General features: G+C 43.2%; 1 protein-coding gene across 1 annotated transcript; it reads left to right on the plus strand.

Annotated features, from left to right (window-relative positions):
• Positions 1-6,142: 6,142 nt before the first annotated feature.
• On the plus strand, positions 6,143-17,771 carry LOC112230975 (zinc finger MYND domain-containing protein 19-like). The gene is made up of 6 exons (XM_042311376.1): positions 6,143-6,380; positions 14,352-14,411; positions 14,571-14,677; positions 14,839-14,979; positions 15,844-16,024; positions 16,271-17,771. Exons 1-6 carry the CDS (start codon positions 6,330-6,332, stop codon positions 16,412-16,414), a joined length of 684 nt encoding a protein of 227 aa, XP_042167310.1. The 5' UTR covers positions 6,143-6,329; the 3' UTR covers positions 16,415-17,771.
• Positions 17,772-17,912: the final 141 nt, after the last annotated feature.

A 17,912-nucleotide genomic window follows, 5' to 3' on the forward strand; every position in this document is an offset into this window, starting at 1 on the left:
ATGCAAAATGTCCGTTTTTGCTTCGTCATTATGTGATATTGTGTGTAGATTGATGAGGGGGAAAAACAATGTAATCAATTTTAGAATAAGGTTGTTACGAAACAACATTTGGAAAAAGTCAAGGCATCTGAATACTTTCCAAATGCACTGTACTGGCACTTTTGGTAATTAGGCCTAAGTAAATTAAATATCAAATGTATTTAAATTGCAATTTCAAATATATTTCCCTTGACAGAAGTAAGACACAAAAAGGGAAAAGGGGCAAAAAATATTTGCAGTAAAAAAAAGCAACACAAATATTTTAACATGTAGCATAGCCCATGGTGGCGGTTAGACAAAATAGGATAAAGACAACTTTATAAATAATAAAATCAAAGTTTATTGGTTGCGCACACAGATTTACAGATGTTATCGCAGGTGCAGCGAAATGGTTGTGTTTCTATCTCCAACAGTGCAGTAATACCTAGCAATAAAAAATAAAAAACAATACAAACATAATCCAGAAAAATGTATTAATTCAGAAATATCAGAACGAGCAATGTCAGAGACCGGACTATAAATATATACACACACACATACAGTGGGGAGAACAAGTATTTGATACCCTGCCGATTTTGCAGGTTTTCCTACTTACAAAGCATGTTGAGGTCTGTAATTTTTATCATAGGTACACTTCAACTGTGAGAGACGGAATCTAAAACAAAAATCCAGAAAATCTCATTGTATGATTTTTAAGTAATTAATTTGCATTTTATTGCATAACATACGTTGTTGATACATCAGAAAAGCAGAACTTAATATTTGGTACAGAAACCTTTGTTTGCAATTACAGAGATCATACGTTTCCTGTAGTTCTTGACCAGGTGTGCACACACTGCAGCAGGGATTTTGGCCCACTCCTCCATACAGACCTTCTCCAGATCCTTCAGGTTTCGGGGCTGTCGCTGGGCAATACGGACTTTCAGCTCCCTCCAAAGATTTTCTATTGGGTTCAGGTCTGGAGACTGGCTAGGCCACTCCAGGACCTTGAGATGCTTCTTACGGAGCCACTCCTCAGTTGCCCTGGCTGTGTGTTTCGGGTCGTGTCATGCTGGAAGACCCAGCCACGACCCATATTCAATGCTCTTACTGAGGGAAGGAGGTTGTTGGCCAAGATCTCGCGATACATGGCCCCATCCATCCTCCCCTCAATACGGTGCAGTCGTCCTGTCCCCTTTGCAGAAAAGCAGCCCCAAAGAATGATGTGTCCACCTCCATGCTTCACGGTTGGGATGATGTTCTTGGGGTTGTACTCATCCTTCTTCTTCCTCCAAACACGGCAAGTGGAGTTTAGACCAAAAAGCTATATTTTTGTCTCATCAGACCACATGACCTTCTTCCATTCCTCCTCTGGATCATCCAGATGGTCATTGGCAAACTTCAGACGGGCCTGGACATGCGCTGGCTTGAGCAGGGGGACCTTGCGTGCGCTGCAGGATTTTAATCCATGACGGCGTAGTGTGTTACTAATGGTTTTCTTTGAGACTGTGGTCCCAGCTCTCTTCAGGTCATTGACCAGGTCCTGCCGTGTAGTTCTGGGCTGATCCCTCACCTTCCTCATGATCATTGATGCCCCACGAGGTGAGATCTTGCATGGAGCCCCAGACAGAGGGTGATTGACCATCATCTTGAACTTCTTCCATTTTCTAGTAATTGCGCCAACAGTTGTTGCCTTCTCACCAACCTGCTTGCCTATTGTCCTGTAGCCCATCCCAGCCTTGTGCAGGTCTATAATTTTATCCTTGATGTCCTTACACAGCTCTCTGGTCTTGGCCATTATGGAGAGGTTGGAGTCTGTTTGATTGAGTGTGTGGACAGGTAACGAGTTCAAACAGGTGCAGTTAATACAGGTAATGAGTGGAGAACAGGAGGGCTTCTTAAAGAAAAACTAACAGGTCTGTGAGTTCCGGAATTTTCCTACATCTTGTATTTAAGTGAAACTTCAAAAAAATAAAATAAACAAACAACGTGACATCCGTGGTGCAACATGCACATACACAAAACAATATCCCACAATGCAGGTGGGAACAGGGACACCTTAAGTATGATCCCCAATTAGAGACAAGGATAATCAGATGCCTCTAATTGGGAAACATACTCAAACCCAAATATAGAAATATAATCGACTAGAACACCCCCTAGTCACGCCCTGACCTACAACACCATAGAGAACCCTGAGGGCTCCCTATGGTCAGGGTGTGACAGTGCCCCCCCCCAAAAGGTGTGGACTCCGGCTGCAAACCTGAAACCAGATGGGGAGGGTTAGGGGGTTGACTAGCGTCGGTGGTGCCCCCTGTGTGGGTCTTAACCCCCGCCCAGCCCACGGATCTGGCCATGGAGCCGGGCTGAACGCCGTCCGGACTGGGCACTGGCGCAGAGGAAGGCTCCGGCCTTGGAGTGGGACTGGACACCGTGCCTGGAAATGGCACCGGCTCAGAGGAAGGCTCCTGCCATGGAGCGGGACTGGACACCGTGCCTGGACTGGGCATCGGTGCAGAGGAAGGCTCCTGCCATGGAGCGGGACTGGACACCGTGCCTGGACTGGGCATCGGCGCAGGTTGCACCGGACTGATGACACGCTTCTCAGGTCGAGTGCGTGGAGCCGGCACAGGACGCTCCGGGCTGGGGAGGCGCACTGGAGGCCTGGTGCGTGGAGCCGGCACAGGTGGCACTGGACTGATGACACACACTTCAGGGCGAGTGCGGGTAGCCGGCACAGGACGTACCGGGCTGGGGAGTCGCACTGGAGGCCTGGTGCATGGAGCCGGCACAGGTGGCACTGGACTGATGACACACACTTCAGGGCGAGTGCGAGGAACCGGCACAGGACATACCGGGCTGGGAAGACGCTCTTCAGGGTGAATGCACTGCAGAATACACCTCACCAACAGATCTCTCCGATCTCTCTCCCCCAACTGCTCCATCACCTCCCTGACTGTCTCTGGCTCTTCAGGGTGAATGCGGGGGGCCGGCACAGGACGTACTGGGCTGAGAAGGTGCACTGGAGGCCTGGTGCGTGGAGCCAGCACAGATGGCACCGGACTGATGACACATTCTTCAGGGCGAGTGCGAGGAACCGGCACAGGACGTACCGGGCTGAGAAGGCGCACTGGAGGCCTGGTGCGTGGAGCCGGCACCGGACTGGTGACACGTTCTTCAGCACGTCTGCACTGCAGCATACTCCTCGCTAACACCTCTCTCCAGTATCCCTCATTAAATTACTCCACCGACTCCCAGACGGGCTCTGGCACTCTCCGCTGCTCAGCCGACCACCCCTTGTGCCACCCCCCAAAATAAATCTTTGGGTTTCTGTGGCCGCGCACCCCGGCGTCGTCTCTGTCCCTCCAGATTCCTCTGCAATTCTCTCCAAGGAAGGGTCTCGCATCCTCCCATGATCGCCTCCCAGGTCCAACTCACTTTATCCTCCATGGCACGCTGCTTGGTGCTTTCGTGGTGGATATTCTGTCACGATCGTTTTGAAGGACGGACCAAGGCGCAGCATGTGTTGAGTTCCACATCTGTTATTTAAGTGAAACTTCCAAAAAAACAATAAACAAACAACGAAACGTGACATCCGTGGTGCAACATGCACATACACAAAACAATATCCCACAATGCAGGTGGGAACAGGGACACCTTAAGTATGATCCCCAATTAGAGACAAGGATAATCAGCTGCCTCTAATTGGGAACCATACTCAAACCCAAACATAGAAATATAATCGACTAGAACACCCCCTAGTCACGCTCTGACCTACAACACCATAGAGAACCCCGAGGGCTCTCTATGGTCAGGGTGTGACACACACACACACACACACACACACATACACACACACTATATATACACATATATACATTGCAACATTTACCTAGAGCTAACGCTGCAGATAGCAATAATGGGTGATTTGAAAAGTCATAATCAATCAATTACATAATTAGAATTTTAGCAAAAAATGTGATCTTTAATTTACGATCTGTAGAAACTATGAGACTGGAAAGGTTCGGTACTTTGTGAAGCATCATAGCACTGTTTAAAAATATATGGCAAATAGAAATCCAAAATGGATGGTGTTAAGAGATAAATGGGAGGGATTGAATGGAGCTGAAGGGTGGGACTAATAATAACAAGATAACAAATGTAAAACAGGGTCTGTAAAATGTATATAGGTTCAGAACTTTTGTGAAATAGCACAGTTACAAATATATGACAAATAGAAATCAAACTGGGTGGACATCAGAAATAGAGGAAAGCCAGGACTAAAAACAAACAGAATATAACCATTGTAAAATAGATTGTGTCTGTAAAATGTATATAGTATGTATACGCTGTAAGTAGAAGCCTAAGTGTTATTGTTTATTAGTTTACTCCAATTGGGGCAGAGGTGGTAGGGTTTGCGGGGAATAATAAAGGTAAATATATTCTAAAAAGTTATGTGTGTATATATATATATATATATATATTTTTTTTTTGGGGTGAATATATTTTCCTTTATTATTCCCCGCAAACCCTTCCATCTCTCCTCCAATTTTTATATACAGTGGGGAGAACAAGTATTTGATACACTGACGATTTTGCAGGTTTTCCTACTTACATACAGGTAATGAGTGGAGAGCCGGAATTCTTACTGGTTGGTAGGTGATCAAATACTTGTGTCATGCAATAAAATGCAAATTAATTACTTAAAAATCATACAATGTGATTTTCTGGATTTTTGTTTTAGATTCCGTCTCTCACAGATGAAGTGTACCTATGATAAAAAAAATACATAAGTAGGAAAACCTACTTACAAATTACTTGTAAATTATGCAGACAATTACATTTTTGGAAGCAACATCTACCCCCTGAAAAAAAATACAAAAATACAAATACAATTAAAGATTTTATTTTTTATTTTTTTTAAGAGCTCCGACTGGGAAAAAATCGGTTTGAACTGTCATCCAACTCGGAAATAGAAGTCAGAAATTCTGACATCATCCTACCTAGAGATCCGTCTTCTCCGATCTGAAGAACACTGACGTCACTATTATTCTCAATCTGATCTCGTTTTTCCCGAGTTCCCAGTTGTCTTGAACACCCCAGTACACAGGAAGAAGCAATAGAGCCCCACAATGGAGGTGTCATAATACCCATAAAACCTAGCTGTCAATCAGGGAAATCGTTCCAATTAGTCTTCCCATAGGGAATTTTTGAAACACTTAAAATAAGGGCTGTGTTTTGTGTAGGTTTACCCTGGTATGACGTTTTGATACCATGTAAATCTCTCTCTGACAAGGTGACTTTTATTATATAGTCTGCTCTATTTACTTTCAGATTCTAAAATTGTAATTAGCATCAAAGCAGACATCATGCAACATTACAAATCCTGCACCTCATCTCTAGCTGAAACTTTTGAAAACAGGTATTGTGTCAACTTGCACAAGACAGTAAACAGAATTGTCAATTTAAAGAAATTTTGCCAATTTATTAATTACTAAATTTAGCTAACAATTCTTAATCCAGAGATTCTTACCTTTGCCTCGATTTGGCAGTCTTGTCCAGTTCATCATGGCATTTGTAGTTTTTTTATGATAGCAACAGTATTTCATTTTTGGGGGTAAATATAGGCAAATATGTTGATAAGTAACCTTGTCCTGGCGAGATTCACACGGTTATCAAAATGTCACGCAGTGTAAAGTCTATAGGAAACATAACTCTTATTTGAGGGGTTTCTAAACCCCCAATGGGGAAAAACAATTCTGGTGGAAAAACAATTGGAACCATTTCATTGTTTGACCGCTAGGTTTTATGGGTATTAAGATCTCACCGGGATCCTTATGATTGTAATGTACATTAGTTAACTGGCATGGTTAATGTTAGGTAAATAGTTATGGTTCATGTAAGGGTTAAAGTTAGGGTTTAGGGCATGGACGTCCAAAGGTTCCCAAATAGCACAGACGTTAACGTGATGGAGCTTGGGTGTTGCTCCAAAGAAATCCCCGTCTTTATTGGCGAATCGGATAGGACGTCAAGAGAATTAAGAACGCAACATATGTTACGATTTTTGGATTGGACCAAAGCTTTTCAAAGCTCTATTCTCATTGGTTTAAAATGTTTTAGCCTCTTTGTCCCTCCCCAAAATCCAGCGGTGTGTCATGGAGATTTTGTTAGCGGGTAGTGAGGACCAGAATCGGGCAACGATTGACCCTGTTTAACTTAACCGGCTGTACATCGGGGCTGGGGGGTCGCCCTGACGAGTTTTAAACGTGTAGATCGCCTCATATTTTGCCACTTGATCGACTGGTCTTCCAATGTCGGATTTCAAGCTTGGGATTGTTCGACTTGGCCGTGTGGCCGGGAAGGTGAGCTGGATCCGAGGGCTGCCATGTGCGACAAGAAGGGGAGGGGATCACAAAAAGCGCTTACAAAATGGCTCGTTGAGATAGGTGATGGTATCGAAAATATTTTAATTTTGAATATCTGTCGGAAAAGAAGCATTCATAAGTTAGCTATCTAGCTAACGTTAGGTGGCCCAAATGTTTCGCTAAATTCGTATTCTCACGAAGCCGCCCAATTACTAATAGCTAGCTAGGTACAGTTCACCGACGTTCGTAGCTAGTTAATTTATCGAAGCAACGATGTCTTGGTGAATGTTGAAAGTTTAAAATATAATGTAATCTAAATGCACACTTTACCGGTAAAGCAATTGTAGTGTACGCTAGCTAACTGGTATATATAGTTATGCTCTAGTCTTAATGAGGAAGCTTATTGTATTGCCACGCTTTATCCAGGAACCCCTTGCAACGTGATTGAGCACCGGCATGTTTTAGCCAACAACGGTATTTTTAAACTAGCTTATTTTTATGTTAACATTTGAAGGCTGATACAAATGGTTATGTGGCGTCATTATTGACATGTAACGTTACTAGGGCTAGCTAGCTAACGTTAGTGTTTGTTTTTTTAGCTAGCTAACGTTTTATTTAGGCTAGCGACAGTAGCTACGTGATCTACTTTTACCTGACGAATTTGAACAGTGACTTGAATATTTAGGGGCCCTCTTGCTTTTAGCCATAGTTTCAGCACTGAGGGCAGTTGGTGAACATTGAAATGGGTGTGTCACTTATTCATGAGAACCACTTGGACATATCACGTGTTATGGAGTGACCCCCCCCCCCAGGAACATTAGTCAACACCACAATGCGGTGCTGTTGCATGCCACTGCTATGACTTCCCAAAATGCTTGTTTCATGATTGTTAATTTACTCAAAGCAAATCTAACTTGACTCGTGGTCATAATTAGGGATGGGTCGACACTTAGAGAATGGTTACCTGAAGGAAAATGGGGAAGGGTCATTATTTAATTTGTTTTATTTAACTAGGCAAGTCAGTTAAGAACAGATTCTTATTTACAATGACGGCCTAGGAACAATGGGTTAACTGCCTTGATCAGGGGCAGAACGACAGATTTTTATCTTGTCAGCTCAGGGATTCGATCCAGCAACATTTCGGTTACTGGCCCAACACTCTTAACCACAAGGCTACCTGCCACCCCACCTTGCTTTTTAAATTTAAGGCAAAGGGAGGGTTTAGTATTTAAAAAATAATAATATAGTACAAGGGAGGGTTATGTATTTGATGAAATTTAGATATTTGTGTTTTAATTAGTTGCTACATATTGATGTGTGCCTGATTTGCCCCCCCATTCTCTGCTGGGCATGTAATATCCATGTTAACTTTTTGTTGTAATTAACAGCCAATGTTAACTTTTTTATTTGTGGCTACGACAGTCCATTGCAAAACATTCTAGCAGTATTTCTGATTGTCTTTTCAGCTCACAATCACATACTTTTACTGTGGGGCTATGACAGTCAATTACATAATGTCTCATATCTCACCACCACTAATGAGATGGGTGTGTATGATGCATGTTGTCAGAGCGTCTCAAAGTCAGTGGGTGTGGTCAACAGTGCACACCTCATCTCTGCTGTCAAATCGAACCTGGATCGAAATTTGGTTTTAATGCAGATGAGAGCACTGCTGAATCCAGCTTCACAAAGAGAAGCGCTGGCAAAGGGTACCATGAGTTCTAATCCTCTGAGGGAAATGGCAGGGTATTCCCTTTGAATCAGGTACCAAAACTCCTCAAGTTACCCTTGAATGCTTTGTTTGAAGCGTTCGGTAACATGACAGCTCGAAAGGCCGCACTTGAATAATTCCGAATCAAGGGTGGCCTTTTCCCACAATCAAAGGACACTCGGGTTGAATTTAATCTTTTAGATTTAAAAAATTTTCATTTAGCTTTAAGGTTAACAATGTATGATTGAGATAGACAGAATATATATAATACCAGTCAAAAGTTTGGACACCTACTCATGCCATGTTTTTTTTTTTTTGGTTGCCATTTTGACATTGTAGAATAATAGTGAAGACATCAACACTGTGAAATAACACCCGGAATCATGTAGTAACCAATTTTTTTAACAAATCTAAATACACTGCTCAAAAAAATAAAGGGAACACTAAAATAACACATCCTAGATCGGAATGAATGAAATATTCTTATTAAATACTTTTTTCTTTACATAGTTGAATGTGCTGACGACAAAATCACACAAATTATCAACGGAAATCAAATTTATCAACCCATAAAGGTCTGGATTTGGAGTCACACTCAAAAATGAAAGTGGAAAACCACACTACAGGCTGATCCAACTTTGATGTAATGTCCTTAAAACAAGTCAAATATGAGGCTCAGTAGTGTGTGTGGCCTCCAAGTGCCTGTATGACCTCCCTACAATGCCTGGGCATGCTCCTGATGAGGTGGCGGATGGTCTCCTGAGGGATCTCCTCCCAGACCTGGACTAAAGCATCCGCCAACTCCTGGACAGTCTGTGGTGCAACGTGGTGTTGGTGGATGGAGCGAGACATAATGTCCCAGATGTGCTCAATTGGATTGATGCTATGGCGGGCCAGTCCATAGCATCAATGCCCTCCTCTTGCAGGAACTGCTGACACACTCCAGCCACATGAGGTCTAGCATGGTCTTGCATTAGGAGGAACCCAGGACCAACTGCACCAGCATATGGTCTCACAAGGGGTCTGAGGATCTCATCTCGGTACCTAATGGCAGTCAGGCTACCTCTGGCGAGCACATGGAGACCTGTGCGGCCCCCCAAAGAAATGCCACCCCACACCATGACTGACCCACCGCCAAACCGGTCATGCTGGAGGATGTTGCAGGCAGCAGAACGTTCTCCACGGCATCTCCAGACTGTCACGTCTGTCACATGTGCTCAGTGTGAACCTGCTTTCTTCTGTGAAGAGCACAGGGCGCCAGTGGCGAATTTGCCAATCTTGGTGTTCTCTGGCAAATGCCAAACGTCCTGCACGGTGTTGGGCTGTAAGCACAACCCCCAACTGTGGACGTCGGGCCCTCATACCGCCCTCATGGAGTCTGTTTCTGACCGTTTGAGCAGACGCATGCACATTTGTGGCCTGCTGGAGGTCATTTTGCAGGGCTCTGGCAGTGCTCCTCCTTGCACAAAGGCGGAGGTAGCGGTCCTGCTGCTGGGTTGTTGCCCTCCTACGGCCTCCTCCACGTCTCCTGATGTACTGGCCTGTCTCCTGGTAGCGCCTCCATGCTCTGGACACTACGCTGACAGGCACAGCAAACCTTGCCACAGCTCGCATTGATGAGCTGCACTACCTGAGCCACTTGTGTGGGTTGTAGACTCTGTCTCATGCTACCACTAGAGTGAAAGCACTGCCAGCATTCAAAAGTGACCAAAACATCAGCCAGGAAGCATAGGAACTGAGAAGTGGTCTGTGGTTATCACCTGCAGAACCACTCCTTTATTGGGGGTGTCTTGCTAATTGCCTATAATTTCCACCTGTTGTCTATTCCATTTGCACAACAACATGTGACATTTATTGTCAATCAGTGTTGCTTCCTAAGTGGACAGTTTGATTTCACAGAAGTGTGATTGACTTGGAGTTACATTGTGTTGTTTAAGTGTTCCCTTTATTTTTTTTAGCAGTGTATATTTGAGATTTGAGATTCTAAGTAGCTACCCATTGTCTTGATGACTGCTTCGCACACTCTTTGCATTCTCTCAACCAGCTTCATGAGGTAGTCTGTCACCTGGAATGCATTTCAATTAACAGGTGTGCCATGTTAAAGTTAATATGTGGAATTTCTTTCCTTAATGCGTTTGAGCCAATCAGTTGTGTTGTGACAAGGTAGGGGTGGTATACAGAAGATAGCCCTATTTGGTAAATGACCAAGTCCATATGGCAATATTATAGCTCCAATAAGCAAAGAGAAAGGATAATCAATCATTACTTTAAGACATGAAGGTCAGTCAACCTGGAAAATTTCAAGAACTTTTAAAGTTTCTTCAAGTGCAGTCGCAAAAACCATCAAGGGCTATGATAACTGGCTCTCGTGCGGATCGCCACATGAAAGGAAGGTGCAGAGTTACCTCTGCTGCAGAGGGATATGTTCATTAGTTACCAGCCTCAGAAATTGCAGCACAAATAAAAGCTTCAATGTTCAAGTAACAGACACATCTCAACATCAATTGTTTAGAGGAGACTGTGTGAATTTGGCCTTCATGGGCGAATTGCTGCAAAGAAACCACTACTAAAGGACCAATAAGAAGAAGAGACTTACTTGTGCCAAGAAACACGAGCAATGCGCATCAGACCGGTAGTCGAAAGGACTGATGTCCGAGTCCAAATGTTTGATTTTGGTTCCAACCGCCATGTCTTTGAGACGCGGAGTAGGTGAACAGGTGATATCTGCATGTGGGGTTCCCACCGTGAAGCATGGAAGAGGAGGTGTGATTGTCTGGGGGTGCTTTGCTGATGCCACTTGATGTGTTTAGAGTTCAGGGCACACTTAACCAGCATGGCTACCACAGCGTTCTACAGCAATACGCCATCCCATCTGGTTTGCGCTTAGTCCCACTATCATTTGTTTTTCAACAGGACAATGACCCAACACCTCCAGGCTGTGTAAGGTTTTTTTTTTTTTTTACCAAGAAGGAGAGTGATGGAGTGCTGCATCAGATGACCTGGCCTCCACAATCACCCGACGTCAACCCAATTAAGATGGTTTGGGATGAGTTGGACCGCAGAGTGAAGGGAAAAGCAGCTAACAAGTGCTCAGCTTATGTGGGAACTCCTTCAAGACTGTTGGAAAATGATTCCAGGTGAAGCTGGTTGAGGGAATGTCAAGAGTGTGCAACACTGTCATCAAGGCAAAGGGTGGCTGCAGCTTAACTAGGTCTTTCCTTGTACTACTTGGCCATACGACTGGACAATAATCAAGATATGAGAACTAGAGCCTGCAGGAGTGTGGTGTTACGGACAGCCCTCTCCCCATCTTTACAACCATTGAATCTATATGTTTTGACCATGACAGTTTACAATCTAAGGTAACAGCAAGTCATTTAGTCTCCTCAACTTGTTCAACCATTCATTACCAGATTCAGCTGAGGTGTAGAATTTAGGGAATGATTTGTATCAAATACAATGCTCTTAGTTTTAGAGATGTTTAGGATCAGTTTATTATTGGCCGCCCATTCCAAAACAGACTGCAACTCTTTAAGGGTTTCGGTGACTTCATTAGCTGTGGTTGCTGATGCATACATGGATACACATGCTTTGTCTAATGCCAGTGGCAGGTCATTGGTAAAAATACGTAGTCCTATGGCATACCCTCAAAATTAGTCTGGGTTTGAACTTAACAGCAGTTTCAGAACAGCAGGCCTATAGGCTATTTAGAGTGGTCTAGTTCTAGGCTACGAAGTGCATGCTCGGAGAAGCACAGAGCAAAGTTATATTTCTATGATAGCTGCTGGGATGGTGTAGGACTAAATAAAACAAGGCTGCATTACACATGCAATGGATGTTCCAACCTTGAGCCCCAGGCTGCTCTGCCCTTGCTGATAAACTTTTTGGGGTGCTGCCTAACCAATGGCAGTTCTGATTTGTATTTATTTATCAAGCCTAGTCCAAAAAATGCATCTTGCGCGTCAGACTAGCCTGTAGCCTAAATTCTGTTCCGTTTGAGAAAGAGAGCGTGAAGATGAGGACCGGAGGTAAACTTGGATTGCTACTACTATAATTATTTTATTAAACAATATGTTTCTTGCCCATGATTTAGTTATCAGTTATTGACCTCCCAATAAGCCAGATTCAAGTAACTTGCATTGTGGTGAAGAAACTTGAAGCAGCAGCCCGGCACAATCAATAGGACATGGGACAGCTCATGGTGCTGAAATTAGGCAAATTAGAGTAGGCATAATCCATTTCAACATCTTAATTAGACTTTACTAATAACGAGGGCTTTGTGTTGCTGCTTTTTTCTTTTTAAGAAATAAGAGTTTGTTCCATCTCCCGGTTTGACAAACAAAATTAGGCTATAGGCTGGTGGTTCCTTTTAACATGAGTTTTCAATATTCCCAGGTAAGAAGTTTTAGGTTGTAGATATTATAGGACTATTTCTCTCTATACCATTTGTATTTCATTAACCTTTGACTATTGGATGTTCTTATAGGCACTTTAGCATTGCCAGTGTAACAGTATAGCTTCCATCCCTCTCCTTGCTCCTACCTGGGCTCAAACCAGGAACAACACATCAACAACAGCCACCTCGAAGCAGCGTTACCCATGCAGAGCAAGGGGAACAACTACTCCAAGTCTGAGAGCGAGTGATGTTTGAAACTCTATTAGTGTGCACCCCGCTAACTAGCTAGCCATTTCACATCGGTTACACGAGCCTAATCTCAGGAGTTGATAGGCTTGAAGTCATAAACAGCGCAATGCTTGACGCACAACGAAGAGCTGCTGGCAAAACAGACAAAAGTGCTGTTTGAATGAATGCTTACGAGCCTGCTGCTGCCTACCACCGCTCAGTCAGACTGCTCTATCAAATTATAGACTTAGTTATAACATAACACACAGAAATACGAGCCGTAGGTCATTAATATGGTCGAATCCGGAAATTATAATCTCAAACAAGACGTTTATTCTTTCAGTGAAATACCGGAACCGTTCCGTATTTTATCTAAGGGGTGGCATCCATTAGTCTAAATATTCCTGTTACATTGCACAACCTTCAATGTTATGTCATAATTAGGCTGCCCAAACTGTTGCATATACACTGACTCTGCGTGCCACAAACACAAGAGAAGTGACACAATTTCACCTGGTTAATATTGCCTGCTAACCTGGATTTCTTTAGCTAAATATGCAGGTTTAAAAATATATACTTCTGTGTATTGATGGTTAGGTACACATTGGAGCAACGATACGCACCGCATCGATTATATGCAAATCAGGACACGCTAGATAAACTAGTAATATCATCAAACATGTGTAGTTAACTAGTGATTATGATTGATTGATTTTTTTGTAAAACTAGTAATCTCATCAACCATGTGTAGTTAACTAGTGATTATGATTGATTGTTTTTTGTAAGATAAGTTTAATGCTAGCTAGCAACTTACCTTGGGTTACTCCATTCGCGTAACAGGCAGTCTCCTGTCTCCTGATCATCTCAAGGATGATCAATGGAAACAGGATACACCTGAGATCAATTTCGAGTCTCATAGCAAAGGATCTGTAGACTTATGTAAAATAAGGTGTTTCTGTTCTTGATTTGTAATAACTGCAAATATTTATAAAAACCCGTTTTCGCTTTCATTACGCTTCATTATGGGGTACTGTGAGTAGATTTGAGGAAAATAAATAATTTTTGAATAAGACTAATGTAACAAAATGTGGAAAAAGTTAAGGGGTCTGAATACTTTCTGAATGCACTGTATAAAAGGCCATTTTTGTCTTGGCCCATCAAATATGCCAATTGATTCATGCAATGCTTTTACTATGAAGGGTATCTTTCCACCCCTACTCTTGTCCAATGTGGTCTGGCCCGCAGCCCTGTGCACTATCAAAATTCCTACATTGGCATGTAATGGATACAGGATGAAGAACAGTTTATAAAACTGTATTTAAGGCTCTGGTCTGTCCAAGAAGTGATGGCAAATGTTCTCTACTATCCACTTTGTTTTTAATTATTATTTTGGGTATAGGGTGGTGTCACTTTTTTCAATACCTTCAGGGAGGTTTTAGATAAAAGGGCTATCCATTTTCATTTCAGAGAAGTCCAATTTTCTCCATTTAACCCTTATTATAAATAATGTTCACGCCCTCATACCGTCACATGATTCAGTGTTGTGTCACACCTTACTGTTGTGACCTTTACACTACACAATAATAGTGTTAACCCACATTCCAGGTGGCATTATCTGTCCTTTCTTTTGCAGACGAAGTACACACTGATCGATGAACAGGACATACCATTGGTGGAGAACTATGCCTTTGAGGTAAGAGGGTGGGGATTTACGAGGAGGGTGTGGTGAGGGTCATTCTAGTCAAAGACCATTCCCACACGAGACTGGCCCCAGTAAACAAAACAAGAACAACTGGACTTTTCTTGAGGAAATGGTCTGGGATATAAAAATGTCACACCATTATTTTTTCAGGCACGCATGGATGTCGATGCAGACGGCAATGGGGCAAAGATCTTTGCTTATGCCTTCGACATTGGCAAAGGGCGCTGGGCTGGCAGGCCACTGCATGAGCTGCTCTGGTGAGTTGATGTTCCACCCCTACATTCTGCTCCTGAATACATCATCGTAGTCTGTTGGTAAGGGCAGCTTTTTGCCTTTTATCAAACAAACTATCCATTGTTCATATTGTGTGTGACGCTGGCAGACTGGTTGTCAAAAGGAAATGTCAATGTTTCTCCAGGGAGAAGCACAGAGGAGGCATCGCTCCCAGCTTCCAAGTTGTCCACATCAACTCTGTCACAGTGGATAACCGTCTGGACAATCTGCGACTTGTCCCCCTGGGCTGGAGCCCCAAACCAGAGGAGATCTCCAGCAAGCAAAGGTATTACAGCTACCTTCTGCTCTCCTAGCATTCATCACTTCTCCACTACAATTACTAGAGCTACATTCTGCTCTCCTAGTATTCATCACTTCTCCACTACAATTACTAGAGCTACATTCTGCTCTCCTAGCATTCATCACTTCTCCACTACAATAACTAGAGCTACATTCTGCTCTCCTAGCATTCATCACTTCTCCACTAAAATGACTAGAGCTACATTCTGCTCTCCTAGCATTCATCACTTCTCCACTAAAATGACTAGAGCTACATTCTGCTCTCCTAGCATTCATCACTTCTCCACTACAATAACTAGAGCTACATTCTGCTCTCCTAGCATTCATCACTTCTCCACTAAAATGACTAGAGCTACATTCTGCTCTCCTAGCATTCATCACTTCTCCACTACAATTACTAGAGCTACATTCTGCTCTCCTAGCATTCATCACTTCTCCACTAAAATGACTAGAGCTACATTCTGCTCTCCTAGCATTCATCACTTCTCCACTAAAATGACTAGAGCTACATTCTGCTCTCCTAGCATTCATCACTTCTCCACTACAATTACTAGAGCTACATTCTGCTCTCCTAGCATTCATCACTTCTCCACTAAAATGACTAGAGCTACATTCTGCTCTCCTAGCATTCATCACTTCTCCACTACAATTACTAGAGCTACATTCTGCTCTCCTAGCATTCATCACTTCTCCACTAAAATGACTAGAGCTACATTCTGCTCTCCTAGCATTCACCACTTCTTTACTGAGGAAAGACGAGGATATTCAGACTTAGCTCAGTATGACTGGTGCATTTAAATGTTTCAGTTGTCATGAAGGTATGTTATGGTCTTTATTTCTCCCCCTGTAGAGAGCAGTCTCTGTACTGGCTGGCCATCCAGCAGGTACCAGCTGACCCTGTAGAGGAGCAGTACCTGGAGCTCAGTCGTACCCGCTACTACAACGCTAACGGAGAGCTGGTGGAGGAGGAGGAGTGCTCCTGTACTTACTACGAGTGTCACTACCCACCCTGCTCGCTCATCGAGAGGAGAGTACGTACTGCTATCATCATATTCAGTTACCTTCAGTTATTTTCACACTCCATATACTTTCACTGTAGGCAAGGGAATATTGAAGTACATGGCTTTGAGGATTTCTGTGATCCCATTTACTTCCGAGGCTGACATAGATATTGTTGCTATTTTTAGGCGTTTTAATATGTTAGTCTCAGAACAGTGTCACAAAACCCATACAGGTGTCTTTCTACCAGTCTGATTTCTGTCTCCATCTGTCCACAGCTTAGAGAGTTCAACATCTGTGGTCGCTGTCAGGTGGCTCGCTACTGTGGCTCTCAATGTCAGCAAAGGGACTGGCCCGCCCACAAGAAGCAGTGCCGTGAGCGCAAAAGAGTCCTGGCCCTGGAGTCTGAACCAGAGCGATGATCTCTGGATCAACTACCAGGATAGGGGAATGGGGGGGAAGATTGGGAATGAAGTGCAAAGAAAAAAAAATCTGCCAACAGAGAATTATGAGAGGACAATGTTGGTTGGAAGGGTTTAAAAAAAAAAAAAATCTCCATATACTTTCTTTACATGTCAATGGGGATGGTGGGGAAGTGTATATATCATTTTTTTTTTTTTTTTTTTTCGGAGAGGGCGATCCTCCTCGAGCTCTACCTGCTGCTATGGATTTGTATGTTTGAGTAAGATGATGTCACACGGATAAATTGCTTCTTTTGGACAGCAATTGATTATCGACAGTTGTCGTCATCAGCTTTCTCCTTCCTGCCATCCACCAACCTGTAATGCCGTGTACAGGGATCTAGGGAGGACAGTACCTGCTGCTCACCTTGTACAATGGGACATGGACCTTTTCACTGTACTTCTTGGACCTCTGCTGCACACACTCAGTCATCTCCTTGTTATGCTCTAAGACCAACATACAGCAGATAGATTTACTTTGCTGTTTCGCACTAGCAGTGTTGTGTGTGCTGCCATTTTGGACTGACGGACATGGATGAAGTGCTGAACATTGGGGGGGAAGGGTGTTTTTGTTCTGTGTATGTGTGTATATATATATATAAAAAAAATAAGTGTCCCTCTTTGTTGGGAAGGGGTCATCAACTTTGGGCTTGATCAGGCATTGTTACTTTAGTGTGTTAAACATCCCTGAATGAATCTGCGATTGGTCGGTTGCCCTTCCAGATGCCCACACAAGCAGTCCCTGTCACTAACGCTAACGTTCAAGGGATATCCTGGGAAAACCCAGGTTGGCCATTGGACAGGCTATGTCAGTTCGGGTCTTGGGATTGTATGAAATGGCCCGACTTCAATTCCATTGTTTTCTACACGTCAGTCATCATAGATATTTGTTCTATGTCCAATGATCACTACCTAGGAGTGATGGATGAACACCTGCTCAAAGTTTGTCTTCCTGTTGTGTCTTAGGTGGCGATGAGGAATCCTGACACTCTCACAGATGATGCATGTAACAAGCAGACAGACATAATACATGCAGCACACGTTGATAGTTTATGTGGACTGGTTCATAACACTGTGCACTGAGTTGTTTTAACACACCCAACTGTTACCTTTGTCATAGAGATGGGGGGGGTTTAGAGGTAGAGAGTGTTGACTTGGGTGTAAAAATTCTACTTTTTTCCTCTTTTTTTTTACAGAATGAAAGCATTAATCACATAAGAGTAAAAAGCTACAGTATATGAACAGGAGTACAGTTGGGGATAACTAGCTATCTCTTTTCACTGTAAAATTATCAAATTAAATAAAATAACAAAATGTTTCCCATGGATGTATGACTAGTGGGAGTTTAAGGCGCCCTCATGGTATGTCACCTCAAAACTGTTTGTTGGATGTTCATTTAGATATGGAGGAAATGGTCTACGTTCACTTGGCCTGATACAATAAGTGTGACACAGAAGCA

The sequence above is a fragment of the Oncorhynchus tshawytscha genome, linkage group LG33, assembly GCF_018296145.1.
Source record: "Oncorhynchus tshawytscha isolate Ot180627B linkage group LG33, Otsh_v2.0, whole genome shotgun sequence".
Taxonomy (NCBI): Eukaryota; Metazoa; Chordata; class Actinopteri; order Salmoniformes; family Salmonidae; genus Oncorhynchus; species Oncorhynchus tshawytscha.